The sequence below is a fragment of the Mustelus asterias genome, chromosome 25, assembly GCF_964213995.1.
Source record: "Mustelus asterias chromosome 25, sMusAst1.hap1.1, whole genome shotgun sequence".
NCBI classification, from domain to species: domain Eukaryota; kingdom Metazoa; phylum Chordata; class Chondrichthyes; order Carcharhiniformes; family Triakidae; genus Mustelus; species Mustelus asterias.
In genome coordinates this window covers 24,403,781-24,423,377 of record NC_135825.1, presented here as the reverse complement: position 1 = coordinate 24,423,377, position 19,597 = coordinate 24,403,781, and the positions used below count along the sequence as shown (strand labels likewise).

Here is a 19,597-nt window from a genome sequence, read left to right as displayed (position 1 = left end):
TTGTCTCTATCCAGATGCAAGTCGTCTGTCTTTAATATTGTTTCCTTTTCTGCACCACAAAAGAGGATGCTGAATTGTTGGTGGATTATGATTTGCATGATTGGATATTGGTTTAATATGCTCCCACATTTGTTGCACAAAACATTGGATGAAAACATACAGTTTCTGTTCTTAGCATCATGTAGACATTTTGTCTGAAGTGGCAGCAGTGTGCTTAACATGATTAGGACAAAGTCGCCTTGAAGATTTTCATTTTGGTGGAGGGGTGTCATGTGGTGGATCAATGTTTACTTGAACATATTGGAATTTGGATCATTTGGAGCTGGAGGTCATGAACACTGAGTGGATGACTAATTACAGCAGTGAACAGGAATTTAGGTGATATTTTAAAATACCATTTTGTTTGCATCAACAAATTTCAGTCTAGAAATTAACTTTTTCCCTTAATTTGCCACAGTGGAATATCCCGATAAGTTGAAATTTAAAAAATATAAATGGCCACGTGAGTGATGCAAATTACTCCTATTAAAAGTCTGACTGTAACTGGATTTTTCTGAATATCGAAGAAAGGTGGCATTCACTCACTCTTTGTGCTTAACCATTTAGGCGCTGGCTATAAAGAAACTAGTTTGGCCGGCTTGAGTTTAAAATGAAAAGGGGTTAGGTGTTTGTTGCCTTTTTAAAAACCCCGCCCAGACAAAGATTGTTTTTAAGAAAAAATAAACCCATGTCTTGACCTCTGCAACCCATATTCGCGTTAGTTACTTTCTTAGGCAAACTGAAGTTCAGAGCTGAAGGGTAAAAAGAACAAGGAATTCTCAAATTGAGTCCGTGGCAGAAATTTTAAACTTGTTTTGCTAGATTCGATAGACATCAAGTTGATTCTTTTTCTAATATTCAAAAATATCTTGCGTGTACTAACCAAACCACATCTGCTGTATAGGATTAATTCTGCATTCGGTGCTTAGATCAGATCATCGACTTGTGTGACTGGGCACTCCATATTCTCTGTAAATTAAGCTGTCTGGTACAACATTGATCATAAGTCTCAAATTTGACTCTGGTTGTTTGCCAGTGATGGTAACAATGGGATTATTTAAGGTTAGAGAAGGAATATTTTGCTAGTATACCTGCTTCTGATTTCATCTGCTGTTGCTACAAAAAGTAATTGTATTGACTAACTGAAAATAAGTTTGGACTTGGCTGTAACTCCCTCTTTCTTTCCGCTTAGATCAGCCATGATCTTATTGAATGGCAGAGATGGCTTGAAGAGCTGAATGACCTAGTCCTGCTCTTCAGTCTCATTTTCCAGGGTTTTGAAAAGCTCATTGGTATTCAGTGTTTAACTTTCATTTTAAAAAGGTGTTGTTTTGAATCTGGCTTTGTACCCTAGCATGAATCTCTACCTTCAGGAAAGGAGGTGAAAATATAATCAAAGAAGTGAAGCAGGCTCTCGATAGAGCAGATAACTCTATGCTATGTCAGCTTGGATTTATTACAATTACACAGTTCTTCCTTGAGGGTTTTCTCTGCCTGGTTGATGCTCTTTAACTAAGCTGGAAAGAAAACTTTTTATATTCAAAGCTTCCACCTTCAGGCCAACCCATTTCCAATAATCTGCTCTGAAAACTCTGCTCACATTTTGACAGCTGTGACAAATTCCACCATAGTAACTGAGACCAATCCAATTCAAAACCAATTCACAGCATTCTTTTATTTAAAAAGAAACAATTTGCCCTATCTCACAATGTTAACAAATTCTTTAACAAAAGTTCCAGGATTCGGATCCACACTTTTTGCCAAAAATTAATCAGCTCTTCCTTGGGCCATCCACGATCTGTGTGCCAGGTTTCATCAAACTCTGTCGATTAGTTTTCAAGTTCCATGGTTTATAGACAGATTAATGGATCAAAAATCACCTCTACCCACTTTCAGTGCCAGAGGTTTAAAAAGAAGCCTGAAGACTGCAAAATTTCAAAAATAAATGCATGTCTAGATCACACTAGGCAAAATCAAATCTTCAGTTATTTGAACCATGAAATATTCTGGACCACGGAATGAGTTAGTAATGCCTCAGAGCATAACGTTGTAGTAATCTGATGATGGAATTTTCAAAGCAAGAGCATGTTTTTTTAACATCAAATTGAGATAAAAAGTGATGTAAATGTTCATGTAAGTTTTGAGTGCCGATTGTGCAGATTCATGCTGCATGTGTGTAAATGGGAAGAAATTTATTAAAGCTGATCTAAAGCCACTCTGAGTGGAGGTGGGGGGGAGCGGTGGAAAGCACCTACCATTTAACGCTGGCACACCTTATCTAGATTTGATTCTTTAAAAGTTCTAATTAGTTGGCAGGAATGATCCAGCTCCTCGGCTACGTGAAGTAACTTTGCTTGGAACTGCGATAAAGAAATGAACATATCCCAGACTGGCTGCATTGCCTTCTGTGAAAGGGAATTGCACGTTTGCTAGAATCTACTGCCTTGTAATATAAAATCAGAAAATACTGAAAATATTCAGGTGAGGCAGCTCTTCTGTGTCCCTTGTCTTTTCATAGTTGTTAAACTTTATTTTGTAGCATTCAGTGTGGATTTTTTTTACGAACAAAATTTATCCTTCTATTTGGCCTTCATGGGTGACTTCTGGTTTAGCTAATGTAGGTCATGTCTGCAAACCGCTATTTTGGAGTCCCTGTGCACTTCTCTATGTCGTTGTGAAGTTCTTACAAAATGGTTCTCTTTTCCTACACTTGAAAGTGTTTTTCTCTTGTAGATTTGTGATTTCAGTGGGAGCTTGCCTGCTGAGAAATTTCATCCAGTTTATTTTATTCCTTCTGATGCTACATTAACTGAATATTAATAGTAGGTGGACAGAGGAGGGATGAGGGAGACTGGAATCAAAAGTAGTAATTTTAGGGTTTGGTAAGTCATAAATCCTAGAATGAATCAGCATTAGTTATTCCATGTTTTAGTTTCCTCTCGCAGCATTGTCAAGCTCAGTACGGTTGCAAATTGTTGTGAATCATAGAATCATAGAAGCCTACAGTGCAGAAAGAGACCATTTGGCCCATCGAGTCTGCACCAACCGCAATCCCACCCATATCCCTACATATTTACCCACTAATCCCTCTAATGGATGCATCCCGGGACACTAAGGGGCAATTTAGAATGGCCAATCAACCTAGCCCACATCTTTGGACTGTGGGAGGAAACCGGAGACCCGGAGGAAACCGGAGACCCGGAGGAAACCCACGCAGACACAGGGAGAATGTGCAAACTCCACACAGACAGTGACCCAACTCGTGATTCGAACCCAGGTCCCTGGAGCTGTGAAGCAGCAGTGCTAACCACTGTGCTACCGTGCCGCCCCGTACCGTGCTTGATAAAATATTCTTCCAGAAATGACTATCATGTTTCAGTCTATCAATGTTAGTCATAATGCTTTACTATTTCCATTTCTTCAATATAAAGTGGTGGTATTGGTGACATTTCTTCGTTAGAAGCATGTCTTCCATTTACCTATTTAGGACTCAAATATTTGTACTTGATTTCTATAAGCTTTTCTGTAATGTTCTGTATTCTGTGTTCTGTAAAATTTGACTAGAGCACAATTGGAAATCTCACCACATCTATTCTGCTGCATAAATAACGGATGAAATTTTTCTTCAAAGGAATCATCGTGGACTAATGTCTCCTTCGGTTTTCTCTGCCCCGGTTCTCCGTCTGCACTGGAATAAGATTTTTTTTGTATTAAGGGGGTTAATGATGAAATAAAAAGAAAAAGGAAGACCTATTTGTCCCAAACTATAATTGAGATTTCTGAGCTATTGGAGAACATTTCTGAAGGGAATTAGTTTTCTGTGCTCTTGATCTTCTAAGCTAGTGAATATGCAGCACAGTAGGTTATGAGTATGTGTGTTAAGTGTTAATGTGTGACTTTGCAAGATAGTGAAGGGTTGAACTGTTCCATTTCAGATTCCCCTATTGGGGAAACATCCCCTTAGCATCTCTCCTGTCAAGCACCTTCAGAATCTTTTTTAATTAAGATCACCATTCAGTCTTCTAAACTCCAAATAAAGCATAGTCTCAACATTTCTTCAACCCCTTTCTTTATCTTAGTTGCCTAAAATGCAAATTCTTAAGAAAGAAAGCCAAAACTATATGCAGAGCTACATATGAGTATACAAATTAAGAGCAAGTATAGGCAATTTAGCTCTTTGAAGCCTGCTCTGCCCTTTAGGTTTGGTGGACCTGGTTCTACCATGCAAAACTGCTTAGAAGAGAATTAGGGATGTTTTGCCTCTAATTTGGTTCTGTCACTCTCTTTTGTTCGCCATTTTCTCTGTCGGCTTGCTTCATGGTCAGCTGGCAAGATAACAGTAGCAAATAAACTAATTTAATGTCGTGCCTTAGTGAAAAATGTGTATAGACATCAGTTATACTATGGTGCATGATGTGAATGTTATCTGAAATAAGAACATAAATAGAAGCAAGCGTTGGCCAAATAGCCCCTTGAGCCTACTCCACCATTCAATAAGGCAAAAGCTGACCTGATCTTGACCTCAGCCTTTTCATCATAACCCTTTGTTCCTCTACAGTTCAAAAATCTAGCTGCCTCAGCCTTGAAGGTAGAGAATTCCAACGATTGATAGCTCTGGTCTCTCCCACAAGGGGGAACATCCTCTCAGCATCCAGCCCCTCAGGAACTTTGTGTTACAGTAAGATCACCTTTAATTCTTCTAAACTCCCAATGGGCATGATCCAATCTTTCCCCATAAAATAACCCTTTATTCCAGGAATCAGTCGAGTCAATCTTCTCTAAACTGCTAATGCAGTTATGTGCTTAAGTAAGGCGACCCAAACTGTACATAGTACACTTGATATGGTGTCATGAATGCCCTACTCAACTGCAGGAGAACTTCCTTACTTTTGTATCCCATTCCCCTTGCAGTAAACAACATTCCATTTGCCTTTCTAATCACTTGCTGTACCTGCTTACTAACCTTTTGAGATTCATGTACGATTGCTCTTTTGCATTCTTTCTCCATTTGGATAATATGCTGCTTTTCTATTCTTACTCTAGATGTGGTCTCGCCTATGCCCTGTATAGTTGTAACGAAACTACTTCATTCCTTTACAATAAAGGCCAGGCTTTCCATTTGTCTTGGTAATTATCAGGGATAGGCATCAAATGCTGGCCTAGCCAGTGACACCCACATCCTGTAAATGAATAACACAATTGCTGCATCTGCATCTTGGCTTCTTGTGTTTTGTGAATGAGGATACCCAGAATCCTCTATTGCACTACTCTCTTGTACCACCCTATTTACATAATATGCTTTTCTATTCTTGCTTACAATCAGCCAAATTTTTATCCACTCAAGCTATCTATATCCTTTTGCAGACCCTTGTGTGTCCCTTTTCCAACTTGTTTTCTCACCTATATTGCATTGTCAGTAAATTTGGTTACAGTGCACTGTGGCTTCATCCAAGTCATTAATATAATTTATAGATAGTTGAGGCCCCAGCACTGCTCTTTGTGGAATCCTACTAGATACGTAGAAGCATAGAAAATAGAAGCAGGAGTAGGCCCTTCGAGCCTGCTCCGCCATTCATTTTGATCATGGCTGATCATATTCAATATCCTGATCCTGCCTTTCTCTATATCCCTTGATCCCTTTAGCCCAAGAGCTACAATTTATCAACCTGAAAATTACCTATTTATCCTGACTCTTCGCTGTTCACCAATCTTCCATTTGTTAATATTATTACCCCCAAATTTAAGGGTTCTTGTGTTACAGAAACCTTTTATGTGGCAACATTATTGACCTTTTGGAAATCAAAATACATAAATCATCTGGTTTCCTTTTATCCATCAGCTTGTATCCTCAAAGAAAGTCATGGAGGAATACAGCACAGAAAAAGGCCCTTTGGTCCATTTACATCTGCATCAGTTAAAGATAAACTACCTGTCCTAATCCCATTTTCAGCACTTGGCCCATAGCCTTGTAGGCATCATAATTGCACATCTAAATATTTATTAAATGTTATCAAGGCCTCTGTCTCCACCACACTTTCAGGTAGCGAGTTCCAGACTCTCAACATCCTTTGGGTAAAAGTTTTTCCTCACATCCCCTCTAAACCTCCTGTCCTTTACCTTAAATCTATGCCCCTCCTAGTCATTGACCCTTCCACCAAGGGAAAAATTTTCTTTCTATCTGCCCCTCATAATACGTCGCATCATGTCTCTTCTGCTTCAAGGAAAACAATCCCAGTCTATCCAAACTCTCTTCATAACTAAAACTCTCAAGCTCGGGCATCTTGGTAAATCTCCTCTGTACCCTTTCCTTTCCAATGCCATCATGTCCCTCCTATAATGTGGATTCCAGAACTGCACACAATACTCTAATTGTGGCCTAAACAATGTTTTGTATTGTTCCAGCATAATCTCCCTGCTCTTAACCTCTCTGCCTCAGCTAACACAGGCACATTTACGATGTGCCGCCTTACCCATTTTATCCACCTGTCCTGCTACCTTAAGGAACCATTATATGCTCAGCAGGGTCCCTCTGATGCTTCCGAGGGTCCTGCCGTTCACCATGTATTCTCTTGCCCGGTTTGTCCTACCCAAGTGCACCACCTCACACTTATCCGGACTCTAAGTTCATCAGTTTCCCTTTCAACGTGGTTTTATGATGATTTTCTAAATGTTCTGCTACTTAGTGAATGGATTCTAGTATTTTCCCAGTGACAGATGTTACACCAACTCGCCTTTAGTTTTCTGACTCCCTCCGTCCTTGAAGAGGTGTTACATTTGCAACTTCCTAAATCCTCTGGGACCTTTCCAGAATCTATGGAATTTTGGAAAATTACAATCATCATGTCTGCAGCCATCTCTTAAGACTCTGAATTGAGTGAATCCCATCATATTAACTGCAGGCATGTTGTAACAATTTAATCTAAATGTTGCTGTTCTCCAGTGTTTTGATTTAGAATAAAACTAGTAATATCAGAGAATTGATAGGTCTGTTGGTGAGCCAACATTCTTGAAGGCCAGGGATGTTTTCATGATAACCCAAGGTCTTTGGTGTGGCAAATCTAATTTGATCTAATTATGGACTTTTGTTTTACCTTGAAGGCAGTTATTTGCTTTGCAGCAAGCTTTGATTGACTTTTAAATTGTCAAATGAACATATTGTCATGTGCACAATTTTTTAAATCTTGCAAGTGACCAATAAAAAAAAAGAATGTTCCCCAAGTAGTTTTAGCATCTAGGAAGAAGAAAGCAAAGTCCTGTTCCCAGAACACTTGTACATATTGCCTTCAAAGGAATCATCGCTTTAAAATTGCTTTTCTCTTGTTGGTTGATTTCAGATGTTTCTTCATTAATTTAACCATTGCACTCCCAATTAGATTTTTCACTTGAGAATAAAGCATACTTGTGAAATTATCCAAATATATTGAACCTTTTTTGGAAGATGAGGCAAAGTGTAGCATAGTGTTGTGCTTGGACGTGCTCAGTAACTTGGAATAACTTAAATACTTCAGTTAGTTTTTGCAGTGGTTGGAAATTGTGCACTTCTGGGTGGGTGGTTTCTCATGATTTCTCATTCTATGAATGGTGGAATAAAGGGATTATTTAGAGATCTTCGAACAGATCTTTTGCCTTTGGCCAGCTGTTCAGAATACAGTACATGAGAAGGAATTTGTGCTTGTACATTTAATGAAGTAGTTAATAAGCATAACCGTACTTGCTATTCTGATGTAACTGGCTTAACTTTTGTGCAAATTAGGGAAATTACTCTGCATGCCCTGAATCTTTTGAGTTTCAATAATCTGAAAGTTATAATTTAAGCATGTTTTATTGCCATTTCATTAGATTGTTTAAGAATAGAATACTGAGATTTAAATTCTTATTCTAAAGGAAGTAGTTCAACACCCTGTTTATAAAAGTGAGTTAAATGTGGTTAAATGTCTCCGAGCACTTCACAGGAGCACCCTGAAAGGAGGATATAGAAGTGGAGAAGTTTTGGGAGGGAATTTCGGAGCTTAGGACCTCAGCAGCTGCAGGTATGCTCCAATGGTGGAGCAATTAAAATTGGGTGAGTGCAAGAGACCAGAATTGGCGGAGTGCAAATACTCTACTCGTCTAGAAAAGTGCAGCTCTAACAGAACACAACGTGTTCGTCACTATCCAGGTCAAAGCAGCTGGCTTGATTTGCATTCCATTCACCGCCGACACAGTGGCAACAGTGTGTACCATCTACAAGATGCATTACAGCAACTCAAAGGTCGTTTCAGCAGCACCTTCCAAACCTGTGACCTCTACCACCTAGAAAGACAAGGGCAGCAGATGCATGGGAACCCCACCACCTGGCAAGTTCCCCTCCAAGTTGTACACAATCTTGACTTGGAACCATATTGCCAATCCTTCATTGTTGCTGGGTCAATATTCTGGAACTTCCTTCCTGGCAGCACTTTGCATGTACCTTCAGCATCTGGACTGCAGTGGTTCAAGAAAGCAGCAATCCATCCACCACCTGAGGGCAATTGGGGATGAGCAATAAATGCTGGCCTGGCCAGTGATGCCCAAATCCAATCAACAAATAATAAAATGATGTAGAGCAGGTGGAAGTTAGTCGGGAGGGGTAAGGACATGGAGAGATCTGAAAATGAAGCTGAGAATTTAAAAACTAATGCATTGCTGAATCAGCCAATGTAGCTCAGTGAGCAAGGATGATGGGTGAACGGGACTTGGTGTGGGTTGGAATATGGGCAGGAAAGTTGTAGATGAGCTTAAGTTTACGAAGGATGGGAGTGCAGTTGCAAGTGTGTTGGAATAATCAAAATTTACAGGAAACAAAGGCACAGATGAGGGCTTTAGTCTCAGCTGAGCTGAAGCAGGGTAGAGTTGGATGATGTCAGGGAGGTGGAAATAAGCAGTCTTCGTGTGGACATGTATTTATGTGGAGCAGATGGTGTTACCTTTACTCGAGGTGAAATGAGTGCTGTAATTTAAGTGCTGTGGCTTGAAATTACAACTATAAACTTGGGCAACAATGACTGGCTTGAATTGTGAATGTTGTGAAAGTACATAATACTGATTGTGCCTGGACTATATTGATTTACTAATTTATCCACAGTAACCAGTTTAATAAGCTACAGAATTTGAAAAGAAGCTGTGAATGGTGGTGGACAATTTAAACAACTAACCAGAGAAGGAGGCTCCATGACTAACCCTATCCTCGGTGATGGGGGAAACCTAGCGCATCAGTGCAAAAGCAGTTGCTGCTCCAACTCCATCTCTGACAGTCCCAGCATCACAGAAGCCTGTCTTCACCAATTCCCCTCCCCATAATACAAGAAATGGCTGAAGGCACTGGATACTGCAAATGCTATGGGGTCTGGCAAGAGCACTGAAAACTTTGTGCTCCTGAGCTTCTTGAACCGCTGCAGTCCACATGGTGTAGTTACACCCACAGTGCTTTTTGGAAGGGAGATTCGGGATCCAGTCATGCACCTAGCCAAGCTCTTCCAATATAGCTACACATTGGCACCTACCCGGCAGTGTAGAAAATTGCCTGGTTATGACCTGTCCACAAAAAGCGTAATCTGGAAAATTACCGTCGTCTCAATCTACTCTTGATCATTAGCAGTGTGATGGCAGAGGGCATTGATTAGTGCGATCAAGTGGCACTTAGCAATGATCCTCATTGGCCTCTTGGCTCCTTGTTACAACCTTGTTCCAAGCATGGAGAAAAGAGCTGAATTCCATGAATGTGACTGTCAAATGCCTCAATATTAAGGGTAGAGTATGGTATTGAGGAACCCTGGCAAACTCTAAGTTAATGGAAATTCCAGGGGGTAGGTGGAAACTCTCCATTGGTTAGCGTATACCTAACACAAAGAAACATGTTGTTGAAGGGCAATTATCTTAGTCCCACTTCATTGTTACAGAAGTTCCTTAGGGTGGTGTCCTCGGTCCAACCAACTTCTGCTGCTTAATCTATGACCTTCCTTCCATCCCAAGGCCAGAGTAGGGATGTTCGCAGATTTCAGATTTTTTAACACAACTCGTGAATTCTTGGATACTGAAGGAGTGAAATGCAGCATGACCTGAACAATGTTGAGGCTTGGGTGAAAAGTGGCAAGTAATGTTCACGCCTCACGTGCTAGGCAATGACCATCTCCTCTTGACATTCAGTGCCATCGCTGAAGCTCCCAATGTCAACATCTTGGAGGTTACCAGTGACCAAAAACAGAACTGGACCAGTCATATAAATACCATGGCTACAGAAGGTGGAAATTTTGCCATGAATAACGTCCTTGCTCTCCAAAACATGTCCCTCCACAATGCACAAGTCAGGAGTGCGATGGAATGTTCTCCATTTGCCTGGATGAGGTGACTCCAACACTCAAAGCTTCCCACTATTTCGGACATAGCCCGCTTGATTATCACCCCGTCCGCCACTTCACTCCCTCCAATGAGACGCACAGTGGCAACAGTGTGTACAATCTGCAGCAAGGCAAAAAGGCTACTTTGACAGAAACTTCCCAAACCTGTGACCTCTATCACCTAGAATTGTAGCAGGTGCTTAGAAACGCCACGACCTGCAGGGCTCTCTTTCAAGCAACACTCCACCCTGACTTGGAAGTATATCACCACTTCTTCACTGCTTGGTCAAGATCCTGAATCTTCCTTCCTAAAAGCACTGTGGATGTACCTACACCACCATGGACTGTGTAATACTGTAGCTTGCATATAAATTTTATTTAAAAGAAAGAGAAACACTGCAGTCAGCTGCATCTAAGAAACATGCTTCACCACATAATAGCAAGACGAGAAATAACCCTTTCTTATCACTCACGCTCTTTCCAAAGAGGATGCTAAGATCCATCAGCGTAATCAAAACAAATCCATTGCTGCTATAATTTTCCAGTGCACTGTATTGTGAGCTAAAACTCATTGATAAAGCAGATTTACTGGTCATAGTTTGTAATGGCATATATTTCTAGTTGGTTTATTTAACAAAAGTATGCCAGAAAAGATGTGAAATCTGCCTTCAGCTGTGGACGTGAGAATATAAGATGCCAAATGACCCCTCAAGCCTACTTTGGCAACCCATAAAATGACAGCAGAGCTGTCTGAACTTTCCTGCTCCACCAACCTATCCCTTGATTTTGTTAATGTCCAAGAATCCATGGATCTTGATCCTGAATATATTCAATGGCTGAGCGCCCACAGCCTTTGAAGTAGAGAATTCTAAATATTCACAGTCTACTGAATGATGAAATCATTCTTGCCTCAGTGCGAAGTATTTAACCCCTTATCCTGAGACTAGATTTTTCAGCCACGGGAAACGATGTTTTGGAGGCCTCAACAAAGTAGATGCTTAGCATTAACTCATTTCAATGAGGCCACCTTGAATCCTTAACTGCAGAGGATATAGGCCCATTCTACCCCATCTCTGCTTGCAGGACTTCACACTCAAACCAGGAATCAATCTATCGAATGTCCTTTGCACATCCTTGCAGGGAAATATGCCCTCCCCTGGGTAAGGAAATCAAAACTATGCAGTTCTCCAGGTGTTATATCACCAAAACCCTATATCAATGTAGCCACATTTCCCTCTTGCTGCAATCCTGTGCAATAGAGGCTAACCAACTATTTACCTTCCTAATTACTTTCTGTACCTACGTGTTCGCTTTGTGATTCATGTGCAAGTGCCTCTGAATGACAACATGTTCTATACTCTTTTTTTGAAAATGTGATTATTTTTAAGAAATAAAATCTTTTGTAGCAATTAAGTCACCACTGAATGGTGATATTTAACAGGAGTAAAATCAAATCTTGGGTAGATTAAAACAGTTTTGGCTGTAGTTATGGAATTCCTCCATGGGAGTATTAAACTCTTGGCTATTGTTTTCAGGCCTGAGCCTCAACAAAGAGTCCATCCGACTACAACAGAGTCTGAGGTACAAGAGCCAGAGGATGAAATTTTGGGGTCTGATGATGAAGAACAAGAAGACCCAAGTGACTATTGTAAAGGTGAGTTTACTTCAGTCAGTACTGTTCTGACTCTTGTAAAGGTGAGATTACTTGTAGTCACAAGCCATACCAATACAACCCATGAAGACCAAAAATCATGGTAGACTTGTTCATGGATTTCCAAGCTGTAAATATTTATTTGTCTTACTGTAAAGTTTGAAGCAGGGTTAGCATTGATGATCACACAACTGGCAATTGATGATGTTGGTGCTTGGTATAATTTCTGAAGCTTTGCCACCTTTTGCCTTTCTCTGGGCACATTCGATGTTGAGTTTGATGTAAATGGTTATTGAAACATATTGAACTAAATTTTTATGCTTGCCTGTGGGCTGATTGACAAATATCTTACCCTAAGAGAGGTCACATACAATGCAGATGTATGTAAGGCTCTTTTTATTTTTAAAAGGGTGTCCTTGTATCTTTTGTACTGACCACCTTTATATTTTTTATTGAAGCTGTGCCCCATAGATGTGTTTTGAGGATTCATCCATGGGGGTGACATGGCCTGCCCATTAAGACCAGTTAACACAAGTTTAGACTTTACTGGGGCTGAATATTTGTTTGTAAAGGGCACATTTGCTTAAGTGGCTTAAGTTAAAATCATAGAATCCCTACAATGCAGATGGAGGTCATTTGGCCCATCAAACCTACACCGACAACAACCCACCCAAACCCTGCCCCATAACCCCATGTATTTACCCCGCTAGTCCCCCGACACTAAGGGGCTTTTAGCATAGCCAATCAACCTTGCTCGTACATGTTTGGCATGTGGGAGAAAACCGGAGCACCCGGAGGAAACCCGCGCAGACATGGGAAGAATGTGCAGACTCCGCACAGATAGTGACCTGAGGCTGGAAATTGAACCCAGATCCCTGACACAGTGAGGTAGCAGTGCTAACTACTGTGCCACCGTGCTGCCCTATGTCAGATTATCAAGCTCTATTGGCATCAACTGTTTGAGATCACCATGTACAAGTGAAGGCAGCCATACAGTTCATCCTGATAAAATCTCCAATTTCTCTATGCCTGTCTCCATCCATTACAACTATTGTCTTAAATTATTCCACAATTTATACCTGCTATCCTAGTAGAGGATAATTGTATTAGTTTTTTGTTGTATCGAAAGGTGCTTGTTGATATCTGATTTACTGGTGTGTGCCTCATGCCCCCAAATCCTGAACATGTCATTTAATTCCGAATAGTGTGCCTAATGAGCATTTCTATTCCACAGGGAATTTTGTATATCTCTAACACATCCCATATGCATTTCTATTCAAAGCTAATGTCTGGGTTTTTCTAACCTTTCCTTATTATCTCTGATCTAGAATGTTGAAAGCTGGGTCATTGCCAATCATTTAAGCTGGCTATGCCTAGATGACAAAAGGATACAGTGAATAATGGATGTTTTGGGTTAGAGTAACCAATGGTGATCTCCAGGTGCTGTTAATATAAAATCTGGACTGTTATTGGTAGCACAATATCAACATTTGCTGAAGGCTCCTTGTGACTTTGGGATGATGATGGGCTGGTTAGTAAGATTGGTTAGATGCGGGAAGTGCCAGATGAAATTCCACGGAGAGAAATTGAGGTGGTGATGGGAGAATGTGCAAGAATGAATACTAAATTTTAAAAGAAAATTGTTAAAGGGAGCAGAAGAACTAAGAAACCTTTAAAAATTAGGTGCTTGTAAAAACATAAATTTATGGCTACAGGAGACCATTCAAACCAGCATGTCTTTGCTAGGCAAAAGAGCTGTCCAGCATAATCCCACTTTCTAGTTCTTGGTTTTTAACCCTGTAGATTATGGCACGTCAAGTGAACGTCCATGCACTTTTAAATTGCATTGAGGATTTCTGTCTCTGTCATCTTTTCCGAAAAAGTTCCAGACTTCCAGACCTCCAGCGCACTCTGGATGAAAAACATTCTCATCAACTCCCTTCTCAACCTTCTGTCAATTACTTTATTCCCCTGGTTATTGGTTGCAATGGCATTGGGTCCTTCCTAATCACTCGTATAGTTTCTGGTATTCCGGATCTTGCATCAATGCTGCATGGGCTTCATCATCTGATCCTATGACTTCTGGCAGCACCACCTGTGAAGAGGACTGGCGCAAGAGTTCTGAGTACAAGATCCCCTCGGAAACAGTGACCATAACATAGTAGAATTTAGCATTCAGAATGAGTGAGAAACTTGGGTCAGAAGCAACTGTGCTGCACTTGAATAAGGGTAATTATAAAGGAATGAGGCCAGAGTTGGCTGGAGTGGACTGGGAAAGGAGTTGGCAGGAAAGACTGTTGAGCAGCAATGGCAGACGCTTATGATACCAGTTAACGACTTACAACAAAGATGTATCCCACGGAAGAAGGATTCTAGGAAGGGGATAAATCAAACATGGTTAGCCAAGGAAGTTAAGGATAATAACCTGAAAAGAAAAAGCACATAATGTGGCAAAGATTAGTGGTAAGTCGTAGGATTGGGAACATTTTTAAAAATTACAAAAGATTACCAAAAAAGATTGAAGAAGATAAACTGAGGGTAAACTAGCAAGTAATCTAAAAATGGAGATCAAGAGCTACTTTAAATATATAAAAAGGAAGAGAGGCCAAAATGAACATAGGCCCCTTAGGGAATGAGGCTGGGAAATAATGGGAAGCCAGGAAATGGCAGAGGAATTAAAGAAATACTTTGCATCAGTCTTCACAGTGACAGACACTAATAACATTCCAAAATACGGTGGGGGGTGGGGAGGTGAAATGACTTTCACGAGGAAGAATTACTAGAGAAACTAATGGGGCTAAAGGCCGCTAGGTCCCCTGCACTAGATGGGTTGCATCCTAGGATATTAAAGGAAGTAGCTACAGACATAATGGATGCACTGGTAGTAACCTTCCAATAATCCTTAAATTAGCAGGCAAATGCTTGGCAGATGCAATATAATGTAGGAAACTATGAAGTTATGCACTTTGGCAGGAAGGATAAAGGAACTGAATGCTTGGGCTTCATGAGAAAGAATGCAGAAAACTGCAGCACAGGGATTTGGGGGTTCTCATGCATAAATCACTGAAAATTGGCATGCAAGTTCAGCAGATAATCGGGAAAGGAAATGGACTGTTAGTCTTTATTTCAAAGGGAATGGAGTATAAAAATAAGTTTTGCTAAAATGATAGAAGGCACTAGTTTAACCACACCTGGAATACGATGAACAGTTTTGGTCCCCTTATCTAAGGAAAGCATTAGAGATACTCCAGAGAAGATTCACTAGGTTGATCCTGGGCATTTGAGGGATTTTCTTTCAAATGAGGTTGAGTAGGTTGGGCTTGACAGGGCAGATTGTTTTTCCCATGTAGGGCAGTCTAGAACCAGAGGACATAATCTCACAGTAAGTGGTCACCCAGTTAAGATAGACGAGGAGGAAATTCTTCTCTGGTAATAAATCTGTGGAATTCTTTACCACAGAGCGCAGAAGAGGCTGGGTCATTAAGTATGTTCAAGGCTGAGATAAACAGATTTGTAATTAGTGAGGGCATCAAGGGCTATATGGATAAGTGGGGAAAGTGGAGTTGAGGATTGTATCAGATCAGTCATCATCTCATTGAATGGCAGGGCAGACTCAACGGGCCAAATGGCCTGTATCTGCTCTTACGTCTTATGGTCTGTGACTCAAAATGTTGTAGCATGGAAAAATAACTGAGCTGCTTTGTGCTTACAGCATCACCTCTTAAATAGATGGCTGCTGTAATAAAGCCATCTGAAGAAATAAATCCATGTGCCATTCTAGTGAATTTTCTGAGCACAAGTTATATTAGCCAGTCACACAGACCCTGATTCATGATGTCATCTGGAAAACACATTTTTTACAACAAGTACAGAAATTTGATTCTAAAAATGTTAAAGAACCTTGGAGGTAACCAAAATATGCAGCTCAATTTGTAGATACCATTAAATGTGCCAGTAATTTCCTTTTCAAAAGGGGACATTTATTTCAGGAAGAAGTACCAGCTGTGTACCTTTCCGCCTGTCACCAGTTTATCATCATAACTTTAAATTTTACTATGCTGTTTTACTTTCTGTGCAGAAGACAGAACTCAAGCTATTTGAATTTTGTGAGACTCATTTTGGTGGTTCGGGAGTTCTCCATTGATGTCCTGTTGTGTGCAAGCTATTTTTAAACTCTATCCAGTTAGTCAATGACTATTTCCCAATTAATTTAGTTTTTCACTAATATGGGATAATAATTTGGGCGGGATGGTGGCACAGTGGTTGGCATTGCTGCCTCACAGCACCAGGGACCCAGGTTCAATTCTGGCCTTGGATGACTGTGTGGATTCTCCCAATGTCTGCATGGGTTTCCTCCAGGTGCTCCGGTTTACTCCCACAATCCAGAGATGTGCAGTTTAGGTGGATTGGCCATGCTAAATTGCCCCTTAGAGTCCGAGGGTGTGCAGGTCGGGGGGATTGGCCATGCTTCATAGAATCATTGAATCCCTACAGTGGAGAAGGAGGCCATTCAGCCTGTCGAGTCTGCACAAATCACAATCCCACCTAGGGTCCTATTCCCATAACCCCACATATTTTCCCCTGACACTCGGGTCAATTTAACATGGCTAATCAACCATGGTTGCTCCTTGGTGTCAGGGCAATTGGTGGGGTGAATGCGTGGGGTTGCGGGGATGGGGCCTGGGTGGGGTTGTTGGTGTGGGCTTAGTGAGCCGAATGACAACCTTCTGTACTGTAGGGATTCTATGATATCATCACTATTTAAGCCTGTGTGAACTTGTTTTTCTAACAAAATAAAAGGATATGATACATTGGTGTTACTTTTGACTGGGAGTTACTGATTTGCAAGCACTTATCACAGCTGAGCTATATTTGACTTGGAGCCTTGCGGGGTGGGTGGATCCTTGAGACTTGCCTGCAGTTTTTTCCCAAGGCTGTTTCTCTTTCATCTGGGATAAGAATCATTGCATTTTTAGAATTCCATCATACAAGTCATAGCTGGAAAATAATTATTGCACAGTTAATGGCTTAGTTCATTCAACATCTGGTGAAATCAGTCCAAAATATTAATTTTAAGAGCAAACTAATGCAATCTTTCACACTAGCTTTAAAGAACGTGTGCTTGCATTTGGCCCTACCCACAAAGCTGACCCTGTCCCAGGACAAATTAATCACCATTAGGAAGGAGTTCTGTTAACAATTAAGCTGAACAGTTTTGGATTTTTAAAAAATCTTTGAATTTTTGTTTCATTTACTAAACAATTGACTAATGTACTTCAAGGTGACGAGCAAAGTGTCTTTTTCCAAGTAATTTTAATAGTTACATGCAGCTAGATGGTAGACTGATGCAGTAACACTTGTTAAACCCATTGTCAGCTGTGTTAATCAAACTGCACTGAGTTACCACTCTTAATATTTTTTAATAACTCTGCTTTGAGAAAAATATTCCAATGTATTTGTTTTTAAAAAGTTGTTTAGTTGCACTGGTTCATGGCAGATTTTGCATTCAACAATTTGCAAGTGAGTGAAGCGAAACTTAAACAAAAAGACTCTCTAAACCAGTGCTATTCGCATCTGGATTGTTGATTATGCCCAAGGCAGGAACTCTACCCCACTAATAAGTATTTACTTTCAGTTTGACTTGGTGTAGTGGCTCCAGTTTATGGGTTTTGTGCAGTTTGGGAGGAGAGCAGATATGATGTCTATCTCAATATTGTTTTATTTTAATGGGTATCTTCATGTGATTTCCTCGCATTGCTCCATATGCCCTGGGTTCAATCCCTAGCATCTCCGCAAACGTTGTTAAATAAGGGATATGAAGCAGAGGTGGATAATTGGAGTCAAGATACAGATTGAGCATGATCAAAGGGCTGAATTGTCCACTGTGCTGTGAAATTACACTCTGCTCAGGTTATGATGTGTTTCCCTAGATGCATCTTAAACTTTTTATATTTTGCAATAACAAATTATGTCACTGTATAAACCAGTGACAATGAGACCCAAAGTATAGAACCTTTTAATAGCTGGTATTTAAATATGCATTGTTCCGTTTGGATGTTACAGGTGGATATCATCATGTTAAGATTGGCGACCTTTTTAATGGACGATACCATGTGATTCGAAAGCTGGGATGGGGCCATTTTTCTACAGTTTGGCTATGTTGGGATATTCAGTAAGTCATGTTTAACTAAGTTATTTATATCTATAGTTATCTTTTCTATGGTGGTTTCCATGTTTGTAGTTTTAAGCAATTTGCGCTGCTGACCTTTTTGTGGTTTGGAGTTCAATGGCATGAAACCCATGGTGAATGTTGTCCGAGTCTGGACCAACCATATTTAACAGTGTAACCTCATGGCAAATTTCTACAATGGATGGCTTAACTTCACACTTTGTTTATAACAAATAGTGCTGCAATTTTGTTTTTGTAGAAAGCAGCCTGGATGCATCTGACTCATGATTTGGGGAAAGTGCAAACTCTTTGTTGAAGCCCTAATATGTAGTCTTGGTTACAGTTGACTCTGGTGGTGTCCTACTGAGTCATCTAATACACACAAGGTTTATAAACCATTGTGGAAGCTAAATGAGAGGTACTTTGTCCGTGATCATCTCACCACTCAAATAACTGATAACTGAACAAATCCAAACTCATACTTTTGTTTGATTCAGTTGAAATTGAGTAGGAGAGGAGGTTCGAGTTTCCTATGTATTATCTGTACTTGAAATTAAGGCAAAAGCGCAAGATATGTTTTCAATTTTAAAAAAAATTTCAACTTGAGAGACACTGTTAATTGTTTAGTATGATCAAAAATGGAAGATTACTTCTACATCATTGTTGTATTGAAAGAATTATTAAACTGCTCTTTTTGATTTAGAGGGAAAAGGTTTGTTGCCATGAAGGTTGTCAAAAGTGCTGAACATTATACCGAAACTGCTCTGGATGAAATCAAACTACTGAAAGCAGTGAGTATAGGTTTTTATTTTGAACGTATCTAATGACAACACCATAATAATAAAGGCTTTTAAACCCATCCGCTAACCTTGACCCTGTTGATTTAGTCATTGTGACAGGACGTGCAAGTCCGTGGCATTGTTATGGTGATAATTTCTAGTTATACAATGAATTTTTTATCCTACTGATTATATCACTTTAAATGAGAGATCTGTTTGTTCTGATTGTAGTGAAAAGGTGAGGAGAAGTAAGGTTTATCGGAGTTGACTGGTTTTTCCAAAAACCTGTCCAGGAGCAAATGCAGGCAACTATAACTGGAACTTGTATAATAGTTCAAATTGCAAGAGAGCTCTACATTTTGTAGTGAGATCCAAAATGTAGTTAACCACCTGAACCAGAGCTCCATGCAATACATATCTTGGAACTTTGGTGTGCACCGAGTCCTAGATTGTATTTTTGACATCCTACAAATAATTATAATATCATTGCAGGGCATATAGCTGTATAAAAGTTGCGAGCCCTGATGCGAGTCAGGAAGTTCACATTCACAAGTGAAGAGAGCTCGATACTCCAATCATAAATGCTTCTTTAAAAACATGCTTC

At 40.1% G+C, this 19,597-nt stretch overlaps 1 protein-coding gene across 1 annotated transcript in view; it reads left to right on the top strand.

The window, feature by feature from the left end:
• The window catches only part of LOC144511866 (SRSF protein kinase 1-like), an 85,751-nt gene that overhangs the window by 35,588 nt on the left and 30,566 nt on the right, over positions 1–19,597 (top strand). Inside the window, exons 3-5 of the mRNA XM_078242269.1 lie at positions 11,930–12,048; positions 18,109–18,217; positions 18,918–19,005. Of these exons, the coding sequence (XP_078098395.1) occupies positions 11,930–12,048; positions 18,109–18,217; positions 18,918–19,005 (316 nt within the window). The remainder of the gene's footprint in view (positions 1–11,929; positions 12,049–18,108; positions 18,218–18,917; positions 19,006–19,597) is intronic.